This window comes from Diplotaxodon limnothrissa, linkage group LG7 (genome assembly GCF_057381915.1).
Source record: "Diplotaxodon limnothrissa isolate DT_005_m linkage group LG7, D_limnothrissa_male_GT1.1, whole genome shotgun sequence".
NCBI lineage: Eukaryota > Metazoa > Chordata > Actinopteri > Cichliformes > Cichlidae > Diplotaxodon > Diplotaxodon limnothrissa.
The window spans coordinates 30874676-30900147 of NC_140602.1; the positions used below are offsets into that span (position 1 = coordinate 30874676).

General features: G+C 41.1%; 1 protein-coding gene across 2 annotated transcripts; it reads right to left on the reverse strand.

Annotated features, from left to right (window-relative positions):
• Positions 1 to 19639: 19639 nt before the first annotated feature.
• On the reverse strand, positions 19640 to 24819 carry LOC146628537 (deoxyribonuclease-2-beta-like). 2 transcript variants are annotated; one of them, XM_085357891.1, is made up of 7 exons: positions 24726 to 24819; positions 23650 to 23780; positions 22922 to 23132; positions 22447 to 22528; positions 20793 to 20957; positions 20512 to 20697; positions 19640 to 20335 (listed from the first exon to the last, which is right to left on the reverse strand). In XM_085357891.1, the coding sequence occupies exons 2-7, from the start codon at positions 23739 to 23741 to the stop codon at positions 19902 to 19904; spliced, it is 1170 nt and encodes a 389-aa protein (XP_085214017.1). In that variant the 5' UTR covers positions 23742 to 23780; positions 24726 to 24819; the 3' UTR covers positions 19640 to 19901. The 2 variants fall into 2 exon arrangements, with proteins under 2 accessions (XP_085214017.1, XP_085214016.1); XM_085357890.1 differs by having other exon boundaries at positions 19641 to 20335; positions 23650 to 23802; positions 24726 to 24818.
• Between the last annotated feature and the right edge of the window lie 653 nt (positions 24820 to 25472).

The window sequence follows — 25472 nt, forward strand, 5'->3', positions numbered from 1 at the left end:
ACACTTCTAGCCAATCATTTTACGTTTCCGAGGATAGTAGGCGGGCCCAGGTACGTACGTTCTTTTAGAGCACAGCTACAGATTAAAAATGTCCAAGGCGAAGCGGTCAAAAGTCTGCATATTTTGCTGTGAAGTACAGCCAAACTCAGCAGCCTGCAACAAGTGCTTTGAGCTGATACTGTGATACTGTCAAAGGAGGTAACACCTCAAATCCGATGAAACACCTGGCGACGCATAGCGTTTTTTTTAAAAGCCCAGAAATGCGCCGTATTTGATAGCTTGCTGCGAGACCTCACACCGAGCACATCTACTGCGGGTGGGTTGCCTGTTATGCAACATCCCCCAAAAACACGAAGAGGAGAGTCCTGGCCCGTAGCCCTGCCAGTGTAGCAGAAATGATGAGGATGATGACGGCAGCAGCAGCCGTTCTTTTCTGCGTGAGTAGCTTAATGTTGTTCATGTGTAATTTACGTTGAGTATGCTAACCACGTTATTACATTAATGCATGTAAGGTGAACTAGCAAACATCATCATAGCTACATGCGGCTGTCTTCTTGTTTGATGGCAGATACTCCCTTCACCCTGGCCAAAAAGGCTAAAATGACCAAAGTAAAAGTGGAAAACAGCTAAACATGAGAGGTTTTTGGACAAAGTTTGTGTTTTTTCCATTGTTTAAGCACTGCTTCCAGCCAAGAGTGATACCATATATGCCCTATAGCTGCAGAAAAGGCTAACATGGTTATCTTTTTACAAAAAACAGCTGAACATGAGAGGTTTTTGGACCAATTTTGTGTTCTCCATTCTTTAAGCACCGGTTTGAGCACCGTTTAAGCACCGGCACCGTTTCAAAAGTACCGATTTGGCACCGGTATCGGATAAAACCTAAACGATACCCATCCCTAGTGACAACTGCAAGTGTCAAGAGTGAGGACAGACTGAGGGACCCACTGCTGCACATCATCTGTGAGGCTTTGCACCCCTGATGATCCACCAGGACAAACTCAGCAGTGTGTGAGGAAGAGGAGGAGGAAGAGCCAGCAGCAGCTGACAGATGGAGAGAATAGACAGACTGTTCCCTGTTTGTGAAGGACTGCTAGGAAAGTTTGAAATAACTAACAGTCTGTCCTGAATCAGTCTTATTAGGTAATATTCAAATAATTTTATCATTCCAGTGTTTTCAGTGTGGGAGAAAGTACTCAGGGCCTTCAAGTTACACACTATGAAAGGCAGCAACAAGTTTAATGTTCAGAAACCTAAAGTATGTATCAGCAGCAGAATGGAGCTAAAAATAAATGTTTGTTTCAGTTCTATGAAGCTTTGAGTATTTTGGATTAGTAGCACTGCTGTGTTTGTTGCATCATATTGCTGTAATTGTTTATATGCTTTATATATTCTGAGGTAAGTTGATCTATAGTGTTACATCATATTCTATAAGGATGTTATGTGTTTGTATACTTTCTGCCCAGTTTGACCCATTTAGCAGAAGCCAGCCTGTTTAAGGCTCTGATATCTATTCTGTATGACTTAAAGCAGTTATGACATGGTCTGATTTTCTCACCCAATAAAGGAATATTTAATATATCAGTCTACTCTTCATTTTATCAGAAACAGTTATCACAGCTTATACATTTTCTTTTTATAAATATATATAAGCAATGAGCCAAATTTAGTAATGCCAACATACTGAAGGAACAACATTTGTCTCTTATATATGATACACCTATATATGCACTGTCAAAGATACTTGTCTTTGAGTGAAGATTTAAGGTGATAAGACATATACAGTGGGGCAAAAAAGTATTTAGTCAGCCACCGATTGTGCAAGTTCCCCCACTTAAAATGATGACAGAGGTCAGTAATTTTCACCAGAGGTACACTTCAACTGTGAGAGACAGAATGTGAAAAAAAAATCCATGAATTCACATGGTAGGATTTGTAAAGAATTTATCCGTAAATCAGGGTGGAAAATAAGTATTTGGTCACCTCAAACATGGAAAATCTCTGGCTCTCACAGACCTGTAACGTCTTCTGTAAGACGCTTTTCTGTCCCCCACTCGTTACCTGTATGAATGGCACCTGTTTGAACTCATCATCTGTATAAAAGACACCTGTCCACAGCCTCAAACAGTCAGACTCCAAACTCCGCCATGGCCAAGACCAAAGAGCTCTCGAAGGACACCAGGAAAAGTATTGTAGACCTGCACCAGACTGGGAAGAGTGAATCTACAATAGGCAAGCAGCTTGGTGTGAAGAAATCAACTGTGGGAGCTAGAGCAGGGCGATATGGCCAAAAATATTTATCACGATATATATTTGAAAATTTGCGATAACGATATAACCGACGATATAATTGATGCGAGACAAAATACAACTCCACAACATTACTAGCGCAAAAAGACAACCTTCCATTTATTTTCACTTAAACAAGAAGCTGGTTTTTATGTACATTAAAGCTTTATAAAAATGTAACAGTGCAAATGCAAATTCCTTGCTGAAAGTTTAACCAAAAGGCATTTCCAGTAGAAATGGGCTGACATATCCTGAGCATAACCATGTATAATATCCACTGAAGTTAAAAAGAGGTGCTTTGCAACATTAAACTGCAGTGTGCATTACGCATTTTTCGGACCATAAGGTGCACGGGATTATAAGGCACATTAAGCGAAACAAAGCAGTCAGATAAATCAAACTTTATTAAACTCATTCTTCTTGCTTCCTCCACTTCTGTACCATTGATTCATTAATGTTGAATTCTCTGGCAGCTGCTCTATTCCCATGTTGCTGCAGTATATTAATGACTAACCTCGTATTGTGGATGGATTATCTCAGTTGTTCTCCTGACTGAAGTTTGGTCCGTTTACAGCATCCTGCCATGCGATTGCATTTGTCTCTAACCATGAAGAACCTTCACGTTAACTTTTATAAGTGGAAAAGTGTTAGTGTTCGTCCTCCAGCTTCACTGTTTATGTTATGCTAACATAGCTGTGTCGCTAGCGATCACGTAGCACGTCATTATATACCAGCTAGCCCAACTTCAGTAACCCTGCAAACGTCGCTGCTGTTTAGTTTCCTGTCTTCATTTATGTTGGAAGTGATAGCAGAGCTGTACGTTTGATTTTTTTCAGAAATCTCTCAGTCAGAACATGCAATATCATGCTTAGGTAACTAGCGAAACTAGCGAGCTAACTTCCGCTAGCTTCCTGCTAACTTCTAACTCCGTTAAATGTAATAACTTTTGTTTTCATGGATGCCTGGAAGTTAAACTTTATAGTTACACCTGGTAAAGCAGCAATGCTGATCGTTTTATTAAAGATGAAAGAATTTAGACAGTTTTTAACTCTAAGTGATGCTGCAGTGTTGTTTGACCTGAAGCATACGGAGTTTAGGACCCAGATTACTCCCAGATTTAAGAGCATCTTAGTCCGACAAATATGACAATAACAACGGCTGCTTGCATGTTCTGCAAAAAAATGTGCTTTGTTGTGTATCTGATGGATAAACACCAAACCAGTTCCACATCACGGAAGTTGCACCATTTTTACAAACCAATTCTGGTTCATCTGTTTCACTCAACAATCGGCCATGTGCGTATGAAAACAAAGGCACTGCGCATGCGCGTTTTACTCCCATTCTATCGCGATATTTCATTTTCCTATCGTTGCCTAACATTATACCGGTATTACCGTGAACGGTATAATATGGCCCAGCCCTAGTGGGAGCAATCATCAGAAAATGGAAGACATACAAGACCACTGATAATCTCCCACGATCTGGGGCTCCACGCAAGATCTCATCCCGTGGGGTCAAAATGATCATGAGAACGGTGAGCAAAGATCCCAGAACCACACGGGGGGACCTGGTGAATGACCTGCAGAGAGCTGGGACCAAAGTAACAAAGGTCACCATCAGTAACACACTAAAACGGCAGGGAATCAAATCCCGCAGTGCCAGACGTGTTCCGCTGCTGAAGCCAGTGCATGTCCAGGCCCGTCTGAAGTTTGCCAGGGAGCACATGGATGATACAGCAGAGGATTGGGAGAATGTCATGTGGTCAGATGAAACCAAAGTAGAACTTTTTGGTATAAACTCAACTCGTCGTGTTTGGAGGAAGAAGAATACTGAGTTGCATCCCAAGAACACCATACCTACTGTGAAGCATGGGGGTGGAAACATCATGCTATGGGGCTGTTTTTCTGCCAAGGGGACAGGACGACTGATCTGTGTTAAGGACAGAATGAATGGGGCCATGTATCGTGAGATTTTGAGCCAAAACCTCCTTCCATCAGTGAGAACTTTGAAGATGAAACGCGGCTGGGTCTTCCAACATGACAATGATCCAAAACACACCGCCCGGGCAACAAAGGAGTGGCTCCGTAAGAAGCATTTGAAAGTCCTGGAGTGGCCTAGCCAGTCTCCAGACCTCAACCCCATAGAAAATCTGTGGCGGGAGTTGAAAGTCCGTGTTGCTCGGCGACAGCCCCAAAACATCACTGCTCTCGAGAAGATCTGCATGGAGGAATGGGCCAAAATACCAGCTACTGTGTGTGCAAACCTGGTAAAGACCTATAGTAAACGTTTGACCTGTGTTATTGCCAACAAAGGTTATGTTACAAAGTATTGAGTTGTATTTTTGTTATTGACCAAATACTTATTTGCCACCCTGATTTACGAATAAATTCTTTACAAATCCTACCATGTGAATTCATGGATTTTTTTTTTCACATTCTGTCTCTCACAGTTGAAGTGTACCTCTGGTGCAAATTACTGACCTCTGTCATCATTTTAAGTGGGGGAACTTGCACAATCGGTGGCTGACTAAATACTTTTTTGCCCCACTGTAAATAGCTGCAACTTGAATCTGTACTGAGGCTCAGTATTTGGCACAGAGTTCATGTTCACTGCTGTAATAGCTAATAATGATTAATATAATAACTATAATATTGTCCATATTATATTTACATTACCAAAGTGATATGACTTTAGTCTCATGAACAACATTAGCTAATTGTTATTTACTAACTAATCTTAAATGACTGTTCAGTCCAGAAATGAAGCCCAAAAATCATGTTTTACTGTCCTGTGGTCTCAGCCTCAGATACTTATCAAATCACACAAAGCTCATGTAGAAACAAACAAACAAATGAACAAAATATGTTCTCCTTCATTTCTGTCAAACAAAGTTGTATGACACGTTTCCAGCGGTTAGTATCATGGTTGCTAGGCAACCTGGGAAGCGCAACGGAGACTAGACCGTCCCATACAGAAAAACTTGCCGTTTATTTTGCAAATCAAGCTCAACACTGCCCCTAGCGTCCTGGAGCACTTCCGTTGTGTTTTGGATTTTGCAAGTGTTTTGGAGTTTGCAAGTATTTTGGATTTTGCAAGCGTTTTGGAGTTTGCAAGTGTTTTGGAGTTTGCATGTGTTTTGGAGTTTGCAAGTGTTTTGGAGTTTGCAAGTGTTTTGGAGTTTGCAAGTGCTTTGTCTCTAGGGGCCACCGTACGCACAGGCTCCGACAACCTGCGACAAATGCGATCCTCCTTTTCCCCAGACTACCCTTTCTGGGTCACAAAATAACCTTTTAAGATATTTTCAGGCGAGAATGTAGCTGTGTAATGCTCAAATATCTACTTAATTTATCAAAATATCACATATTTGCAAAAGTGCTTCCACGTTTTCGGAGAGCTCTGTTATCCACCAGCGCGATAGCTGGCCGGGAGGTCAAGGCTCAATCCGGTTGTTCAGTGATGACGCGACGAATCCTACTTCCGGGTCTAAAGTAGTCTGCGTTTAATATGGCTTTTGTGTTGTTAACATGTTTAATGTTATGTATTTTCTTCTATTTGATCTCAAAAAGCTCCTAAAACAGTCAGTGATCACTGTTGACCTCCCTCGGCTTTTATTACCACTAATCATTTATTTAAGCTCAGTTTTTAAAACCTTAGGATGTAACTACAGCCCAGCCCATGCAGCAGTATATGAATGACTAACCTCGTATTGTGGATGGATTATCTCAGTTGTTCTCCTGGCTGAAGTTTGGTCCTTTTACAGCATCCTGCCATGCGATTACATTTGTTTCTGACCACCGAGAACACTCACGTTAACTTTTATCGAGTGGAAAAAAAAGTTAGCTTGTTTATATTATGCTAACATAGCTGTGTCGCTAGCGGTCACGTAGCACATCATTATATACCAGCTAGCCCAACTTCAGTAACCCTACAAACGTCACTGCTGTTTAGTTTTCTGTCTTCATTTATGCTGGAAGTGATAACAGAGCTGTACGTTTTAATTTGTTTCCAAAACCCCGCAGTCAGGACATGCTATATTGTATTTAGATAGAAGCTAGCGAGCTAACTCCCTGCTAACTTCTAACTCCGTTAAATGTCATAAATTCCGTTTTCATGGATGCCTGGATGTTAAACTCAATTGTTACACCTGGTAGAGCAGAACGCTGATCATTTTATTAAAGATGAAAGACTTTAGACAGTTTTTCAACTCTCAGTAATGCCATAGTGATCGTTTGATATATGGACCCGCAGCGGAGTTTAGACCCAGACACTGCTAGTGACGTCAGACTGAACAACCGGATAGAGTCCGGGAGCACAGCTAACTCCTGTCTTATTCTTTTCAACGCCCCCTGCACTCTTTTGCTACTCAGGTTAAACACGATATATATAATTAGTTATTTAGTTAGTTAGTTAGTTATGGCTATGGATTGAAAATACCCCCCACACCACACCCCACCCCTAACGGCTGCACCTCCCGAAGAATTTTGTCTGAGCTCTTATCTCACTTTTTTTATTTCAAACAATCAACAGAAAATTTCACAGACATAGTTTTATGTAAGGTTTTTAAGGCTGTGGTGTTAATTTTTAAGTAACATGAGCCCAGCAGCAGCAGCAACGCTAGGCTAACACTAACTAGCTAGCAAGATTATAAACCTGGTGCAAAACTAAGAGAAGCCACAAAATCAGTTTGAATAAGAGTAAACATTTACTCACCAAGTCAGTGTATCAGGTAAAGATCCACAGCAATGACAATAATCTCTTGAACTGACGCTTCTCCAGGTTTGCTCAACATATTCCATAACAAATGCTGGCACCATGAACATGCGGACTGATCCGAGAGGTAGGAGGACGGTAGTCACGTGGCATTTTCAAAACACATCTTTCATCCTTCCGCACTGAGAAGCAAAACTTCCAGCTTACTTAGTTTTTCTAAGTTAAGACAACTCAAATAAATTGAGTTTATCAGCATTTTCGCATAAAAAGTACTGGTAACTTATTTAAATCGAGTTCTAATAAAAAATTGTTAAAAATTGAGTTCACCCTATTTAATATTTTTAATTAAACACAATATTACATTTTACAGTGTACGTCATGTGACAAATATGGCCAATGTGATTGGCTGTGCCTTTCAGTGAGCTCTGTTTAGTTTTAGCAGCGGAAATCCTGCGCTGCCAGGAGGAGAGGAGGATGACAGCCAAAAGGAAGAACCTGGATATAAGAAAGTATTTTTCAAAGAAACCTGTAAGTGACTTAAAGTCAAGTTCACTCATAAAATGTGTCCGTCATAATAACGTTACAGGCTGTGCTAGGCTTTGGCCCACATCAGTCTAAAATTGTATGTAACCATTAATAACGTGTTTTGGAAACTAACTGCACAACAGGCAGCACTCCCAGAGTAGCATTTCTAATATTGATTGAAGCTGTCGGAGAAAACGGCAGCCTCTAGCGAGCCAGGATATTAGTTTACAGAGGCTGTTAAAATTATAGGTCTAACGTCAAAATGTCGGTGACACAATAATTTCATCCTAATGGTACTGACATATTCATAGTGTTAATTTTTGAGACAAAATATCATGTAGTCACGATTTTGCAAATATTCCACCTTGTAGTGCAGTTTACACAAATTGTTGTAAAAATGCACTCACCCTACAAACATTACTGATGAGTCAAGATCTGCACAATTTGACAGAAACACTGAAGCAGCTACACATTTTATTCTTATTGTCATGTATGTCCCATTTGTCAGGTGACAAAAGAACCAACACAAAGCTCAGAGAGCAATGGTGATGCAAGATCACAGGTGAAATTGGATGATGATTTGGTGGTTCATTACTGTATTTGAAGCACATGTGTGACTGCATGTATTTGGAATGTCTCATTGTTATTTATCAGGTGACAGAGGCAGCTCTGCCATGTTGTAGCTCAGACAGAGGTGAAGAGGCGAGGTCACGGGTCACTGACTGATGATTTGGTGCTATAGATTAACTAGTATTATTATCATGACAATTGTCAGGCTGATTTTAGTCATCCCAGTATCCTCAGTTGAGGCTGAAAGAAGCTTCAGTGCTCTCAGAAGATTAAAAACATGGCTAAAGTCAACAATGACTCAAATGAGATTAAACAATGCTGCTGTATGCCATGTCCACCAGGAGAAACTGGACAGTATAGATGTAAAACCAATATGCCAGCAGTTTATCTCTGTTAATGAGAGGAGAAGGCATGTGTTTGGCTCCTTCACATAGTGGACATTGAGTTGTTGTGTGAGACACCAGTAGTATAAATGTCTGTTGCTGTAACAGTAGCTCATGCTTAGAATAAAAAATCCCAACTCATTGATTTGATCGGGGCAATAGTGTGGCTAAAATGTTGCATAATTTTGCTGAGAGATCTTTTACTTTGTGGTAATCTTAGATGGACATAAACCACCAGGTCATTCAGTGTTCCCTTAGTGCTAATGTATCAGAGATGTTGGTGTAATGTAACTGAAGTAATGTTGTTAAGTCCTTGAACTCATATTCGTTTATTGTCATGACTGTATCAGGCCAATGGGGATTTCTTCCTTTTCTTTTTTTAACGGTATAAATGAATGGTGGTGGATTGGCCAGTTGGTCATGATCGACTCTGGGCTGGACCGATTACAGCCGAGGAGGTTAAACTTTAAAGTTAAGGTGAAAAGGAACGCGATTTGTCCCGTACCACTTCAGCTAGAAAGTTGCTAATTCAATCATTAAAACTGATCAATGATCAGCTTTTCTCTCTGCGCCAGAAAGAGGAAACCAGCGGAGGTCGCATTAAACAACAGCAGCACGTTTAAGCTTGATCAGCTGTTGTTAGCATTTATTTAATATTAATTTCTCGTATCAGCTGATGTTTGCTGGAGCCACAGCTGTAAAAGCTGCTGGTCAAGATGTCGATTTGGATATGTGGTGAGAGGGAAACATGAAGATGAAACCAGGAGATGTCCTTACTGAATCATCAGAGCTGAGCAGGTGATGGAGAAACAGGTTTACCTTTTAGGTGACATGAATGAGTTCAAGGGAAGTTATGAACTGTTTCTGAGAGACAAATAACATCAGGATTCTTTTCTATGTAGCTGACAGCTGGTAACTGTGCAGGGGCGGATCTAGCAAAGTTTTGCCAGGGGGCCAGTTAGGCCATTAACAGGGAAAGGGGGGCACAAAGAAATACTTTTCTTTCTTATTCTCATTTAAAATGTCTCGCTTTTAACAAATAATTATCTGAATCTTTCAACTAACGTTTTCATCTGATGTAAAATGTATAGAAATCCATTATTGTATTCAGTAAATATTAAGTCTAGTTAGTATACACCCTAGTAAGTTATAGTATTCTTTACTTTGGGAAGGTACCTGATAGGTTTGTAGCTTGAACCTATTCGCTGGAACGTTGAAGGCAATATAATTACAATAATAATAATTGCAAGACACGAAGTAGGCAAAGTTCTTCTTGTTACTCATGCATGAGGGAGACCTGCCTGGAGCCAAGTGTCGTTCCACCACTTGACCTCCGTCAGACTCTCAGCCAGGTTCCCCATAGCACTCCTTTTATTGTGGTTACATGAATATGCATAGGTTCATTAACATACGACATCTACATACACACAAAGAGTACCTTGCCTGTGTGTGTGTGTGTGTGTGTGTGTGTGTGTGTGTGTGTGCGTGTGTGCGTGCGTGTGTGGGGTCAGAGTGTGACCCCATAAACAACTTCCCTTAACCTGCTGGTCTGGAAAATCCAACAGTTCATCTAAACAAAAAAGCACTTAGACTAAAACAAACGTAGCCACGTTTATCCTACCATAAAACAATAAGAGAAGGTACGACCTCTTCCCATGCTCCCAGGATGTAGGTGTGCATTCCAGTGTGGAATACACACCAAGCCTTTGCAGCCTGTTAAAGATCACACAACCTATCACTACACAATTGATTATACACCTCTAAGCATATATGGTTAAATATTTCTAAGCATAAATGACAATCAACAATACAAAACCTAACAGTACCATCTGTGCAGTCTGCAATTCTGTTGAAGAAAGATGTTGAATCTATTTAATTACTGGAGAAAAATAATAGATTTATGTGCATTTGTTTTATACGTGCATTAAATTTAAATCAGTTTTGTTAGTTAAGCATCTTGAGGCAGAGGGTGGGGGAGTGGTTCCCTTTTTTTTTCTTTTCTTTTTTTGCTGGGAGTTGGCAGCTCTATTAGTTATAGGTATATGTAATTATAAATTAGGTGTTACTGTTTAGAATACCAGAATAGGGAAGGTGGTGTAGGTTTAAGCTTATTATAAAGGCTTTAAAGGATTTATGACTTTTCCTATAATACCATGGTGGGCCGGTCACTAGTCAAAATGCCGATATTTTGTCTCAGTCCAGCCCTGCTGAATTTGAAGTTATTTTTATTTTTGTATGATACCTGATTTATATTGAATATGGCTGAAGTAAACTAAAGTCTAAAATACTTAGTCATTTGTTTAATTGTAATTTAGCATTATATAACTCACATATAAAACTATCAATTGTAATTTTAAATGGTTTAACCCTTTAAAGCCGGTCAGAGCGGGTACGCTCTGTTTTGCGTAACTATTTTTAAATCCCGGTAGCTCTGCAACCACGTAAGCTAGCGCAATAATTTTTTTTGCATATGAAACTGGAGGAGTTGTACTTACATCTTACGCCATCAGCTTGTCCTAGGTCACAGTTTCCTTCCACATATAGCTTTGCAAAAACTGTATAAAAAGCACTTGCAGCAACAAAAACATAATATTCCAGAAACACGCTTTGCCGATCCGATCAGCTGTTCATAACACTTCCTACATCCATCAGCTCGAACTATCGCATGTCCTCCATGTCCTGCCCAAAACCGGAAGTGACGTCATTTTGTGGAAATGAAGTTTTTTACCATCAGGGCCTCATGAGCCTATACTGGTGTTTTTAAAAGTTATCTTTGACTTTATGACTTTCTGTGTCGTTTCTGGGATGCTTAGGACTCATATTGCACTGCTGGAAATAGTTTATTTTGATGCATACAGTGGGGCAAAAAAGTATTTAGTCAGCCACCGATTGTGCAAGTTCCCCCACCTAAAATGATGACAGAGGTCAGTAATTTGCACCAGAGGTACACTTCAACTGTGAGAGACAGAATGTGAAAAAAAATCCATGAATAGGATTTGTAAAGGATTTGTAAAGAATTTATTCGTAAATCAGGGTGGCAAATAAGTATTTGGTCAATAACAAAAATACAACTCAATACTTTGTAACATAACCTTTGTTGGCAATAACAGAGGTCAAACGTTTACTATAGGTCTTTACCAGGGGTCCGTTCTTCGTACGTCGCTTACTACATCCAAGATCAAATCATCGCGCTAACTCTGAGCTCGCTATTCCGGTTCCACGAACACACCTGTTGTTGACGATTAGTACAGCTGGATGAAGTAATGTGAGATCACTGGGTGGCCCAACAGGGGCTACGCATCGATAGTAGAAACATTGATCGGCAACCCTTTGATTGGTCGGCGAAAATGTCGAAGGAGCGCGCTCGGTATTTTCCGGCAGCAGAGCAAGAACTCTTGAGTGAGGGATTTCAGGAGTTTCAGAGTTCAATCAGAACGCAAGAGAACACTGCAAAGGCTGCAAAAGCAAGGAGAGAGGGCTGGCAGAAAGTTGCTGACAAATTAAACTCGTAAGTAATTTAATAATAACAATAATAATGGAGTGGATTTATATAGCACTTTTCAAGGCACCCAAAGCGCATGACAATGCCACTATTCAGTCACTCTCACATTCACACACTGGTGGAGGCAGCTACGGTTGTAGCCAGGCTGCCATATTGCGCCATCGGCCCCTCTGGCCAACACCAGTAGGCGGTAGGGTAGATTTATCATATCACACTATATTATCCAATATTATATTACATTATATTATATTATAATATGTTATATTATATCCTCTTTCACATTAGAGCCACGACAGGACCCACTAGAACATGGGAACAAGTAAAAGTGAAATATAAGAATATTCTACAGAATGGTAATATTTATCACCTACATTGCTTTTAGTCTCTTGCAAAGAGACCCTGAAATAATCTGTTTGTTTGTTTATAACAGCAACCAAGGAAAGGGCAGCGCAAAAAAAGACAGGTGGTGGTCCTGCACCCCCTCGTCAACAAGTTGGTTAAGTAAATGATACCCTCACGGGAATATCGATATCTCTCTATGAGCACACTGTCGCGCTGAGCTAAAGGATCCTGTCTATCCCGCAATATACGCTGAATTCTGAACACTCTCCTTATCAATCTTGCACCTTCCGCAATGGGTGGCTCGCGTATACGGACAGGACATGGCTGCGACAGGCTTCCCAAATCCACCTTCGCTTTTATAGCCGTGGTCTCCTGTTACGTTTCGGTGTGTCAGTGTTTTGTTTTTACGTGACTGTCATGTGTTTCCTGTTTTACTTTGAAGGTCTGTTGTTATCTTAGTGTGTTCAGTTTACATTTTCCCTGTCTCGTCAGTTCTAATTTGCCCCAGCTGTGTTTCCCTCCTGTGGTCCATTCCCTAATTGCTCCTTCTATGTATTTAAGCCTTGTGTTTCAGTATGTCATGGTCGCGATCTTCCCCCCCGTTGTAAATAGTTTGACGTCTTGTGTTTGGTGATGTAAATAAATGTGGTATCTTGCTTTAAATCTCGTTTTGGGGATTATTTTTGTGGAAGCTCGTATTAGTTTTTTCTCGTGTGTTTTCCTTATTTTTATTTTTCTGCGTTGCACCCCGGTTGCCTAGGCCGGGGTGTAACATATGGGGGCTCGTCCGGGATTGCCTTCGCTGGGGGGTCCGGGGACCGCCCCAGCCTTTGTCGTCGCTGGAGGGTCCGTGGGACCGCTCCAGCCTTCATCCGCCTTCGCTGGAGGGTCCGTGGGACTGCTCCAGCCTTCATCCGTCTCCGCTGGAGGGTCCGAGGGACCGCTCCAGCCTTCATCCGCCTTCGCTGGAGGGTCCGTGGGACCGCTCCAGCCTTCGTCGTCTGCTGGAGGGTCCGTGGGACCGCCCCAGCCTTTGTCGTCGCTGGAGGGTCCGTGGGACCGCTCCAGCCTTCATCCGCCTTCGCTGGAGGGTCGGTGGGACCGCTCCAGCCTTCCTCCGCCTTCGCTGGAGGGTCCGTGGGACCGCTCCAGCCTTCGTCGTCTGCTGGAGGGTCGGTGGGACCACTCCTGCCTTCATCAGCCTTCGTCCGTCTTCGCTGGAGGGTCCGTTGGAGGGACCGCTTCAGCCTTCGTCCGCCTTCGCTGGAGGGTCCGAGGCACCGCTCCAGCCTTCGTCTGCCTTTGCTGGAGGGTCCGGGGCACCGCTTCAGTCTTCGTTTGTCTTCGCTGGAGGGTCCGAGGCACCGCTCCAGCCTTCGTCTGCCTTCGCTGGAGGGTCCGGGGGACCGCTCCAGCCTTCGTCGTCTGCTGGAGGGTCCGTGGGACCGCTCCAGCCTCCACCAGCCTTCATCCGGTTTTGATCAAACATTTCACTTGGGGTTACATGTTTGATTTTTGGGTAGGGGGAATTGTTACGTTTCGGTGTGTCAGTGTTTTGTTTTTACGTGACTGTCATGTGTTTCCTGTTTTACTTTGAAGGTCTGTTGTTATCTTAGTGTGTTCAGTTTACATTTTCCCTGTCTCGTCAGTTCTAATTTGCCCCAGCTGTGTTTCCCTCCTGTGGTCCATTCCCTAATTGCTCCTTCTATGTATTTAAGCCTTGTGTTTCAGTATGTCATGGTCGCGATCTTCCCCCCCGTTGTAAATAGTTTGACGTCTTGTGTTTGGTGATGTAAATAAATGTGGTATCTTGCTTTAAATCTCGTTTTGGGGATTATTTTTGTGGAAGCTCGTATTAGTTTTTTCTCGTGTGTTTTCCTTATTTTTATTTTTCTGCGTTGCACCCCGGTTGCCTAGGCCGGGGTGTAACATCTCCCATCTTGATTACACGAAGTAATTTGCAATTACTACTCTGAAATATGAATTACATCTGTAATAATCACATACATGTAATAGAATGTTAATAGTTCATTTCCCTTTTTTAGGAAATGACCTGTATGTATCTGTGTGAAATCAATGAAAGGATCAAGTGCTGCATTATCTTTAGTTACATTGATGTTATTTATTTATGGTGAAACAGTGGTGGAATATCGCTGTTGCTTTCGTATAAATGACGCGGACATACCTGCGTGGCCGCGATCTAATCCTGTTTACATAAAGTAAACCTGCTCCCGAACAGGTTTACGCTTACGGCTCTGTTGCTATGACAGCAAGTCCCGGATGGGCTTCGGGGAACCGAACGATCCAGGATCACGCGAAATCGTCAACAATCAAATCCAGCTAACTTACTTAGCGAGGTACGAAGAACGGACCCCAGGTTTGCACACACAGTAGCTGGTATTTTGGCCCATTCCTCCATGCAGATCTTCTCGAGAGCAGTGATGTTTTGGGGCTGTCGCCGAGCAACACAGACTTTCAACTCCCGCCACAGATTTTCTATGGGGTTGAGGTCTGGAGACTGGCTAGGCCACTCCAGGACTTTCAAATGCTTCTTACGGAGCCACTCCTTTGTTGCCCGGGCGGTGTGTTTTGGATCATTGTCATGTTGGAAGACCCAGCCGCGTTTCATCTTCAAAGTTCTCACTGATGGAAGGAGGTTTTGGCTCAAAATCTCACGATACATGGCCCCATTCATTCTGTCCTTAACACGGATCAGTCGTCCTGTCCCCTTGGCAGAAAAACAGCCCCATAGCATGATGTTTCCACCCCCATGCTTCACAGTAGGTATGGTGTTCTTGGGATGCAACTCAGTATTCTTCTTCCTCCAAACACGACGAGTTGAGTTTATACCAAAAAGTTCTACTTTGGTTTCATCTGACCACATGACATTCTCCCAATCCTCTGCTGTATCATCCATGTGCTCCCTGGCAAACTTCAGACGGGCCTGGACATGCACTGGCTTCAGCAGCGGAACACGTCTGGCACTGCGGGATTTGATTCCCTGCCGTTGTAGTGTGTTACTGATGGTGACCTTTGTTACTTTGGTCCCAGCTCTCTGCAGGTCATTCACCAGGTCCCCCCGTGTGGTTCTGGGATCTTTGCTCACCGTTCTCATGATCATTTTGACCCCACGGGATGAGATCTTGCGTGGAGCCCCAGATCGTGGGAGATTATCAGTGGTCTTGTATGTCTTCCATTTTCTGATGATTGCTCCCACTAGGGCTGGGCCATATTATACCGTTCACGGTAATACCGGTATAATGTTAGGCAACGATAGGAAAATGAAATATCGCGATAGAATGGGAGTAAAACGCGCATGCGCAGTGCCTTTGTTTTCATACGCACATGGCCGATTGTTGAGTGAAACAGATGAACCAGAATTGGTTTGTAAAAATGGTGCAACTTCCGTGATGTGGAACTGGTTTGGTGTTTATCCATCAGATACACAACAAAGCACATTTTTTTGCAGAACATGCAAGCAGCCGTTGTTATTGTCATATTTGTCGGACTAAGATGCTCTTAAATCTGGGAGTAATCTGGGTCCTAAACTCCGTATGCTTCAGGTCAAACAACACTGCAGCATCACTTAGAGTTAAAAACTGTCTAAATTCTTTCATCTTTAATAAAACGATCAGCATTGCTGCTTTACCAGGTGTAACTATAAAGTTTAACTTCCAGGCATCCATGAAAACAAAAGTTATTACATTTAACGGAGTTAGAAGTTAGCAGGAAGCTAGCGGAAGTTAGCTCGCTAGTTTCGCTAGTTACCTAAGCATGATATTGCATGTTCTGACTGAGAGATTTCTGAAAAAAATCAAACGTACAGCTCTGCTATCACTTCCAACATAAATGAAGACAGGAAACTAAACAGCAGCGACGTTTGCAGGGTTACTGAAGTTGGGCTAGCTGGTATATAATGACGTGCTACGTGATCGCTAGCGACACAGCTATGTTAGCATAACATAAACAGTGAAGCTGGAGGACGAACACTAACACTTTTCCACTTATAAAAGTTAACGTGAAGGTTCTTCATGGTTAGAGACAAATGCAATCGCATGGCAGGATGCTGTAAACGGACCAAACTTCAGTCAGGAGAACAACTGAGATAATCCATCCACAATACGAGGTTAGTCATTAATATACTGCAGCAACATGGGAATAGAGCAGCTGCCAGAGAATTCAACATTAATGAATCAATGGTACAGAAGTGGAGGAAGCAAGAAGAATGAGTTTAATAAAGTTTGATTTATCTGACTGCTTTGTTTCGCTTAATGTGCCTTATAATCCCTTGCACCTTATGGTCCGAAAAATGCGTAATGCACACTGCAGTTTAATGTTGCAAAGCACCTCACAGTAGGTATGGTGTTCTTGGGATGCAACTCAGTATTCTTCTTCCTCCAAACACGACGAGTTGAGTTTATACCAAAAAGTTCTACTTTGGTTTCATCTGACCACATGACATTCTCCCAATCCTCTGCTGTATCATCCATGTGCTCCCTGGCAAACTTCAGACGGGCCTGGACATGCACTGGCTTCAGCAGCGGAACACGTCTGGCACTGCGGGATTTGATTCCCTGCCGTTGTAGTGTGTTACTGATGGTGACCTTTGTTACTTTGGTCCCAGCTCTCTGCAGGTCATTCACCAGGTCCCCCCGTGTGGTTCTGGGATCTTTGCTCACCGTTCTCATGATCATTTTGACCCCACGGGATGAGATCTTGCGTGGAGCCCCAGATCGTGGGAGATTATCAGTGGTCTTGTATGTCTTCCATTTTCTGATGATTGCTCCCACAGTTGATTTCTTCACACCAAGCTGCTTGCCTATTGTAGATTCACTCTTCCCAGTCTGGTGCAGGTCTACAATACTTTTCCTGGTGTCCTTCGAGAGCTCTTTGGTCTTGGCCATGGCGGAGTTTGGAGTCTGACTGTTTGAGGCTGTGGACAGGTGTCTTTTATACAGATGATGAGTTCAAACAGGTGCCATTCATACAGGTAACGAGTGGGGGACAGAAAAGCGTCTTACAGAAGACGTTACAGGTCTGTGAGAGCCAGAGATTTTCCATGTTTGAGGTGACCAAATACTTATTTGCCACCCTGATTTACGGATAAATTCTTTACAAATCCTACCATGTGAATTCATGGATTTTTTTTTCACATTCTGTCTCTCACAGTTGAAGTGTACCTCTGGTGCAAATTACTGACCTCTGTCATCATTTTAAGTGGGGGAACTTGCACAATCGGTGGCTGACTAAATACTTTTTTGCCCCACTGTATGCTGCTTTTTTGCAAATTTGCATTATAATATTTATTTTCGTTTTTCCTGCAGTATATAAAAATTGGTGTATTTCAAAAATAAAACTTTGAAGACAATTAAAATAAATTTCCTGTGGTGGGAAACTATTTTGTGCAACTTTTTTGTATTTGCAGTTTTGAGGGATAAGCTTCTTAAATTTCTCTAACTAGAAATATATGTTAAAAAAACAAAAACGATTTTAAATTTTTTTGTACTTTATTGCACTTTTTTGCAATGTATGTAATTACTATGCACTTAATGCAGACATATTATTAAAATTTGGGCTATAATGGTTGTATTGATGTATATCAACTTGAAATGCTCCCAATAATGGCACTACAGCATGTAAAAATACAATATAAGCTCTGGCGGACTTGGTTCTATGGTAGGTCTTAAAGGGTTAAAAGCATGTAGAATAGCATATGTAGGCAAGTACATTTATCCTTTTGTTATCAAGAAGCAAAGACAAAAAGGAAAAAACCCCTGAATCATTCGTCCCCACCAATGCCAGAACGAAATCTACGCCCTTGCTCTCTTTCTTTCTCCCTCCTCCTCCCCCCAGTCATGTCTGTCCCGTATTTAGCGAGTGAAAATGAAATAAAATAAACAACAAAAAAATGTGAATCAAATTGACCATTACGGCAAGGCTGGGATGGTCCATTTGGTAAAGTAAATCCGTTGGGCATCTTTCTTCGCCTTTAGACAACAATTCTGATGGCAAAAGAGCAAAACGGGACAGATAAAAAAAAATAAAAAAAAATAAAAAAATTAATCCTGGATTCTCCAAAGTGTTTACCTGCTTACCAAATTGGCCATAAAAAAGATAAGTATAAATTAGTTTCTCTTTGAAATTTTACTATGTTAAAATATTTAGAATTATTTTGACACTGAACACTGAACAAAATTAGATTTATTTATTTTTTTGAAAAACACATTCCTCATATCTGGGCTGGAGCCTATCCATGCTGTCATAGGGGAAGAGGGGCGGTACACCATGGACCCTCGACAGTTGTAGGGCTAACACAGACAACCAATCACACTGAGATCATATTTGCTTCCTCATGTATGTGTAAAAAATGATAGATGCAGCTATTTGTACACCAGGGGGTGCTGGAGAATAGGGTGATAAATACAGATTAACCCTTTAAGACCTACCATAGAACCAAGTCCGCCAGAGCTTATATTATATTTTTACATGCTGTGGAGCCATTTTTGGGAGCATTTCAAGTTGCTATACATCAATACAACCAATATAGCCCAGATTTTACTAATATGTATGCATTAAGTGCATAGTACTTACATAAATTGCAAAAAAGTGCAATAAACTACAAACAAATTGAAAATTGTTTTTGCTTTTTTAACATATATTTCTAGTTAGAGAAATTTAAGAGGCTTATCCCTCAAAACTGTAAATACAAAAAAGTTGCACAAAATAGTTTCCTACCACAGGAAATTTATTTTGAGTGTCTTCATAGTTTTATTTTTGAAATACACCAATTTTTATATACTGCAGGAAAAACAAAAATAAATATTATACTGCAAATTTGCAAAAAAGCAGCATATGCATCAAAATAAACTATTTCCAGCAGTGCAACATGAGTCCTAAGCATCCCAGAAACGACACAGAAAGTCATAAAGTCAAAGATAACTTTTAAAAACACCAGTATAGGCTCACGAGGCCCTGATGGTAAAAAACTACATTTCCGCAAAATGACGTCACTTCCGGTTTTGGGCAGGTAATGGCGGACATGCAAAAGTTCGCGCTGACGTCTATTCCAATGTAGGAAGTGTTATGAACAGCTGATCGGATCGGCAAAGCGTGTTTCTGGAATTTTATGTTTTTGTTGGTGCAAGCGCTTTTTATGCAGTTTTTGCAAAGCTATATGTGGAAGGAAACTGTGACAGAGGACAAGCTGATGGCGTAAGATGTAAGTACAACTCCTCCGGTTTCATATGCAAAAAAAATTATTGCGCTAGCTTACGTGGTTGCAGAGCTACCGGGATTTAAAAATAGTTACGCAAAACAGAGCGTGCCCGCTCCCACCGGTTTTAAAGGGTTAATAACAGAGATAAAGAGAAACCAAATCATGGTGTCAGATTAATTTATTTTATCCAACACAAAAAAATCTTGTTCTCATAATCAAACAGAATAAAATCGGTGAATCATGCTGTAATACTTATCTTTTCAGAAACAGGCAAACTGTGATGACTAAACCAATACGTCTCTAACTCTTTTTCTTTAGCATTTTATTAAAAAGTAGGAAACTCTACAGTGATGTTAAGCTGTATTCAGCCCATGCGAGTATCAGTGCTGAAATCAGGGCTTGGCCCACAGTCAGGGTCGATGTCCATGATGTGGAATCCATGACGTATAGTAGGTGGACAATCCTCAGTGAGCCCAGCAAAATTCAGGAACATGTCTCTTATTCGTTGATTGTTAATGCACAGCGCCCCACCTCGCCTCTCATACTGGGTTTTAGCCCTGTTTACATCAGCAATACAGGTCCAGTGTTTGTTTTGGTTTTTGGTCACACACCACTTTGAATGGTCATTTGAAGGAGTCCAACTACCCACACCTGTATTTGTATTGATATTTTGAATATTGTACACTCTGTGGTTGGGGTCTGAACAATAGGACGGGGCCCGTCCAGCCTGGCAGCCCCAGGTCTGCACAGCAACATCACTGTCAATTACTTGGGCAATGGTGAAGTAGAGGTCTCCAACTACAAGAAACAACAAGAATCCTTTAATCCTGTCCAGTTCTTACAAACTGATTCTGATTAGTACTATTGAACAAATAAATAAAAGCAAATTGAAAAAACCCCACACAAGCCCCACACTTGTTTAATTTAAAAGGTTAGCCTTTAAGTTGGCACTCATATACATACAGACATCTCACCTGTTAAGTGTTCTGACTGTTGTTTAGCAATGCTGTAAAAGTTCTGATGTTCTTTTGACGTCAGCATTTGTAAGGTTCTTGGTGGGTTGACTTGAACCCATTTTGTTGCTTTAATGAGCTCTTGATGGAAATCATTTGGAATATCATAGTCAAAAGGAAAAGCTCCGATGTACTGCAGGTGATTACCTGGAAATAGATCAAGGAGATCTTTACTGTGAGCTTTAGATCAACCTCTGGGGGTTAAATTGTGAAATGTATAGAATTTAAATTGTGCTTATTACCGATGTTTTTGAACTGGTCGTAGGGGAAAGTTACACAGATGAACGTCTGAGCATTTTTAAATCCGCTTTCAGGCCAGAACTTGTTTTGGTCTCTTCTGAAGGGGAATTGAGGCATGCTGTGTAAGAGCCAGACCCCATAATTGTTTTTTTCAACCATCAGAACCCCTGTGAACCGGAACAGTTACACAGCTGGTCATTAAACAGTAGAATGGATACCCATTCATCAAATACTTTACTCCTTGCTAGCCCACTCATGGATGACTCAACCAGTCAACAGACTTTGTTTCTAGTATTGTCCCTAAATGCATGCGCAGATGGCATGGAGTGGAGTGTGATGAGGACCCAAATGCAGGGCCCAAAATGTAGTCTTAACAAAAGGCAAGCTGTTTATTAGCAGAGCACAAACAAGGAAAGTGAAAATGAAGATAACGATAAATAAACTGAGTAAAAACCAAACAATGGGGAAAATAAAACCCCAAAAAACCTGGAACATGGATGTCATGGCTAGGTGGCCAGTGTGTTGTAGTGTGAACCCAAAAGCAAGTGAATAAGAGGCAGGATCGAAATGAACAGAAAGCGAGCCTTTATTGTGTCTGATAACACATAAATCAAACAATAACAAAAACTGGACAAGAACTAGCAAAAGCCTGAACTGGGAAAAACTACAGGAGGAGAAATCTGGGACATGAAGACGCAGGGGAGGTTAACAGACAACTCGACAACGAACACAGGGAAGCTCACACAATACATACACATGAGGGTGATGAGGGAAGTTTAAACACATGGGAATGCAATTGGGATGAATAGACATAATGACACAGGGGAAGCAATACGAAACACGAAATGAGAGACTGTCAAAATAAAACAGGAAACACTAAGACGCAAACTATAACACACAACAAGACACATAGCCAGGAGGAAGGAGCGCACATGAGAACAGGATTGACTTGAACCATAGTAACACAAAAATATATAAACTCAAAAGTTAAGTTCAAGACCCAGAACCCTGACAACAGAGAAAACTAACAGGAGTAGCAAGATGAACACACAAACTGATAAAGGGCTGAGGAATACGGGGACAATATAAACACTGAGGGGTGACAAGGGAAGTGGAAGCACATGAGAACACAGCAGGAATAAATTAGACATAAAGAGACAGGGGAAGCAAAACTAAACACACTGAATATAGGATGCAAAACTGTCAAAATAAAACATGAAACACACTGAGGCATAGACTAAGAAACATGGGCTTGACACAGAAACGTGTGTAAACCAACAGATACAAAAGATGAAACACAAAGAGAGGAACAGGTAAAGGTAAGAAACACAGAGACACAACCTAAGACAGGGAGAGTGAGAAATACACACAGAGAGGGTGAAGGAGCTAAACACAGAAAAACATGACACAAGAGGAACCTCACAGACAAGCAACCAGTAACCTGAAATATAAATAAACTCAGAAACACAGAAAGAACTGAACTCAAGACTAAACTGTAAAACTTCAATATCTTCGCAATATCACCAAAAGAATCACAATAACAGGATAAACTAAAAATGCTCAACAGACCCAAAACCATAGCAAGTATTTCCCTTATATGATGGACTCGCGACAGTGTGTTCTTAGTGAAAAGATACAATCTCTAGCTTTACTTACCTTTACTGTGGCCAAAAATGTCAGTGTTGGCACTACATCCTGGAGGCTGATCGCTGTAACTGAGGAATCCAAAGTTTCGTGGCTGCAAATGATGCAAAAAAAGCTACATTAACACTTTGTAAGTAAACATACAGAGCAGGCCTACATGACAACACAGTCTCACAGCAGAAACACTCATGACATTCAACCTTTTAATTCCAGCTTCTAGACAGAGATTTTGTCTGTTTTTCAGGTAATCTGCCTGGTTAGGTTTTAGCAACAAGGCTGTTTGGTAGTTTTAGGTTTGGGTTAAAATGCAACAGTTGCCACTTTTTAAAGCTCCATTTTCTTGGTTGCCATTGTGACACATCCTCTCTGAAAAGTCTTAGCAACACATGTTGCAGAGACAAAATTATACTTATTTTTGAAACAGATTAGTGTTCACTGGTAACTTGGTTTTTGTCTTTTATGTGTTTAACCAACCAAAGACTCTCACCATGTCTTTAACTGACTTCAAGATTGGCCTCAGCGTGTTGCCCAAGGCAGCAGAAGAATCGATGAGGTTCTTATAGTTAGTTGTACCGGGTACCATATCCACTCTTTGTGTTGAATCGATGTAAATGTATTTTATCTCCCTTTTATATATTTTAGTTTGAGGATTTTGAGGATCTGGGATCTTCTCTCCTGGTGCCTTATATAAGATGTACCTGATCACAAAGAGAAATAAAATGTAAAAAGAGACAAAAGGATAAATGTTAGCCTGACTGACTCCCACTAAAAACATTTGGTTAAAACCCTTTCTTTGATGCCCAGGGGACACCCTTAGCATAATTTTCCAACAGAGTTGTCACTGAGAGGCAGGTAAAGTGACAGACGGCACAGTCATATAACCTTTAACCAGAGTAAAAGAGTTGGTTCTTTGTTGTTTTTTTTGCACTTGTTTGCATTTTGATTTTAAATTTTCAACTCTACCTCTGCTGTTAGTGTTTAGTTTTAAAATGTTAAAAAACCCACTCACATTAAGCACTCGTGTCTGTTTCACTCCTCCTATTGCTCTCTAGTGTACTGTTCTACACATTAAAAATGAGGATGAAAGAATGCCTGCTGTTGTACAGTGTTAATAAAAACAGGCTTTACTGAGACTCAGTATGTGACAAGTTAAGAGTGAGACAAGATTAGTTCATTGCTGTCTTAGAAAGGATTTTAATAAAAGTGTTTCCTCACCAGTCTACCTCATGATCATTGTTATCCCTGCAGGTCACTATGGCCTCAGATCCCAAGAAGAACAGAGTGAGAGTCAGCACGAGCCTCCACATCGTAAAACAGCCACAGCACAACCTGGTTTATGTTGGCACCTTCCAGGAACAGTTTATTTGCCTAAATTATTAAATTTCAGGAGGTTAAAAAAGATATTTTATAGTATTGCTGACATCCTTTTTATGAATATGGATTAATTCAGGACTCATATACATACACACACACACACACACACACACATACATATATACATATATATATATATATATATATATATATATATATATATATATATATACACACACACAAACTCACAAAAAAAATTTGTGAGTTTGTGAGGGAATCATGTCCTCTAATCTAAATGTCCAGCAAGTACAAAGAAGTCAAAAGGTTAAATATTCAGCTAATCTGGCACTGAATGATTCAGTATTTCACATTTAAAGGTGTGGATTTAATTTCAATTAGCAGCACTTTCATTCTGAATGAAAAATGGGCACTGGTATACTGGTATATCCTGCAAACCTTGTTGGCCTATTCTCACACACACACATACTCTGGATGTATCAATGGTGCAATGGTGGTGTTTTGTATCTTGCACGAGGCTATTTAGGCATGCAGACCAGAGCCCACTCCTCCTAAGCCCTGTGTCATATTTGGTAAATGGACTGATTCTTATATAGTGCTTTTCTACTCTCCCCGAGTACTCAAAGCACTGTATACAACATGCCTCATTCACCCATTCACACCCACTCATACAAGCACTTCTAAACTCAAGTGCAACTAATAAACATAAACATAAATGTTGGGGTTAACATCTTGCCCAAGGATATTTGGCATGCAGACTGGGGGAGCCAGGAATCAAACCATCAACCTTCCAAGCAGTAGCTGATCTGCTCTACCACCTGAGACACAGCCACCCCATATTTTAATAAGCTTTGCTGTGCAGACTGCACATACTGGGGTACATGCACAGTGTTTCTTTTGGGCTAAAGCCCAGCCTTTTCCCTCCCTGTCAGCACATCAGGAGCAGTGAAGCTTCTTACCTTCCACCACTTCAGTCGTCTCAGTATTTCTGACAGAGCGTGGTCTTCACCTCAGATCTATCCACCTCTTTGTTTATTTGTCTGTTCCCCCTCACTTAAATCCTCTCCAGCAGGCTGCTGATCAGAGGTTAGACGGAGGCTCCATTTATGGTCATTTAACCTTGTGAAGAAACTAAATGCTGTTTGATTTTCAGCAGTCAGCATGAATCTGTACTTTGTGCCTCACAAATAGAATAAACTGAACTAAAGTGCAGTATTTATTTGCTTTGGAGCTTGTTTTTATCTCTATACATGTACGGCATAGAGACTGTTTGAGAATTAAAGCTCAGACCAAAGGAGGTCCCAATTTAAACTCACACTCCCACCACCTCTACAGGGAGTGCAGAATTATTAGGCAAATGAGTATTTTGTCCACATCATCCTCTTCATGCATGTTGTCTTACTCCAAGCTGTATAGGCTCGAAAGCCTACTACCAATTAAGCATATTAGGTGATGTGCATCTCTGTAATGAGAAGGGGTGTGGTCTAATGACATCAACACCCTATATCAGGTGCGCATAATTATTAGGCAACGTCCTTTCCTTTGGCAAAATGGGTCAAAAGAAGGACTTGACAGGCTCAGAAAAGTCAAAAATAGTGAGATATCTTGCAGAGGGATGCAGCAGTCTCAAAATTGCAAAGCTTCTGAAGCGTGATCATCGAACAATCAAGCGTTTCATTCAAAATAGTCAACAGGGTCGCAAGAAG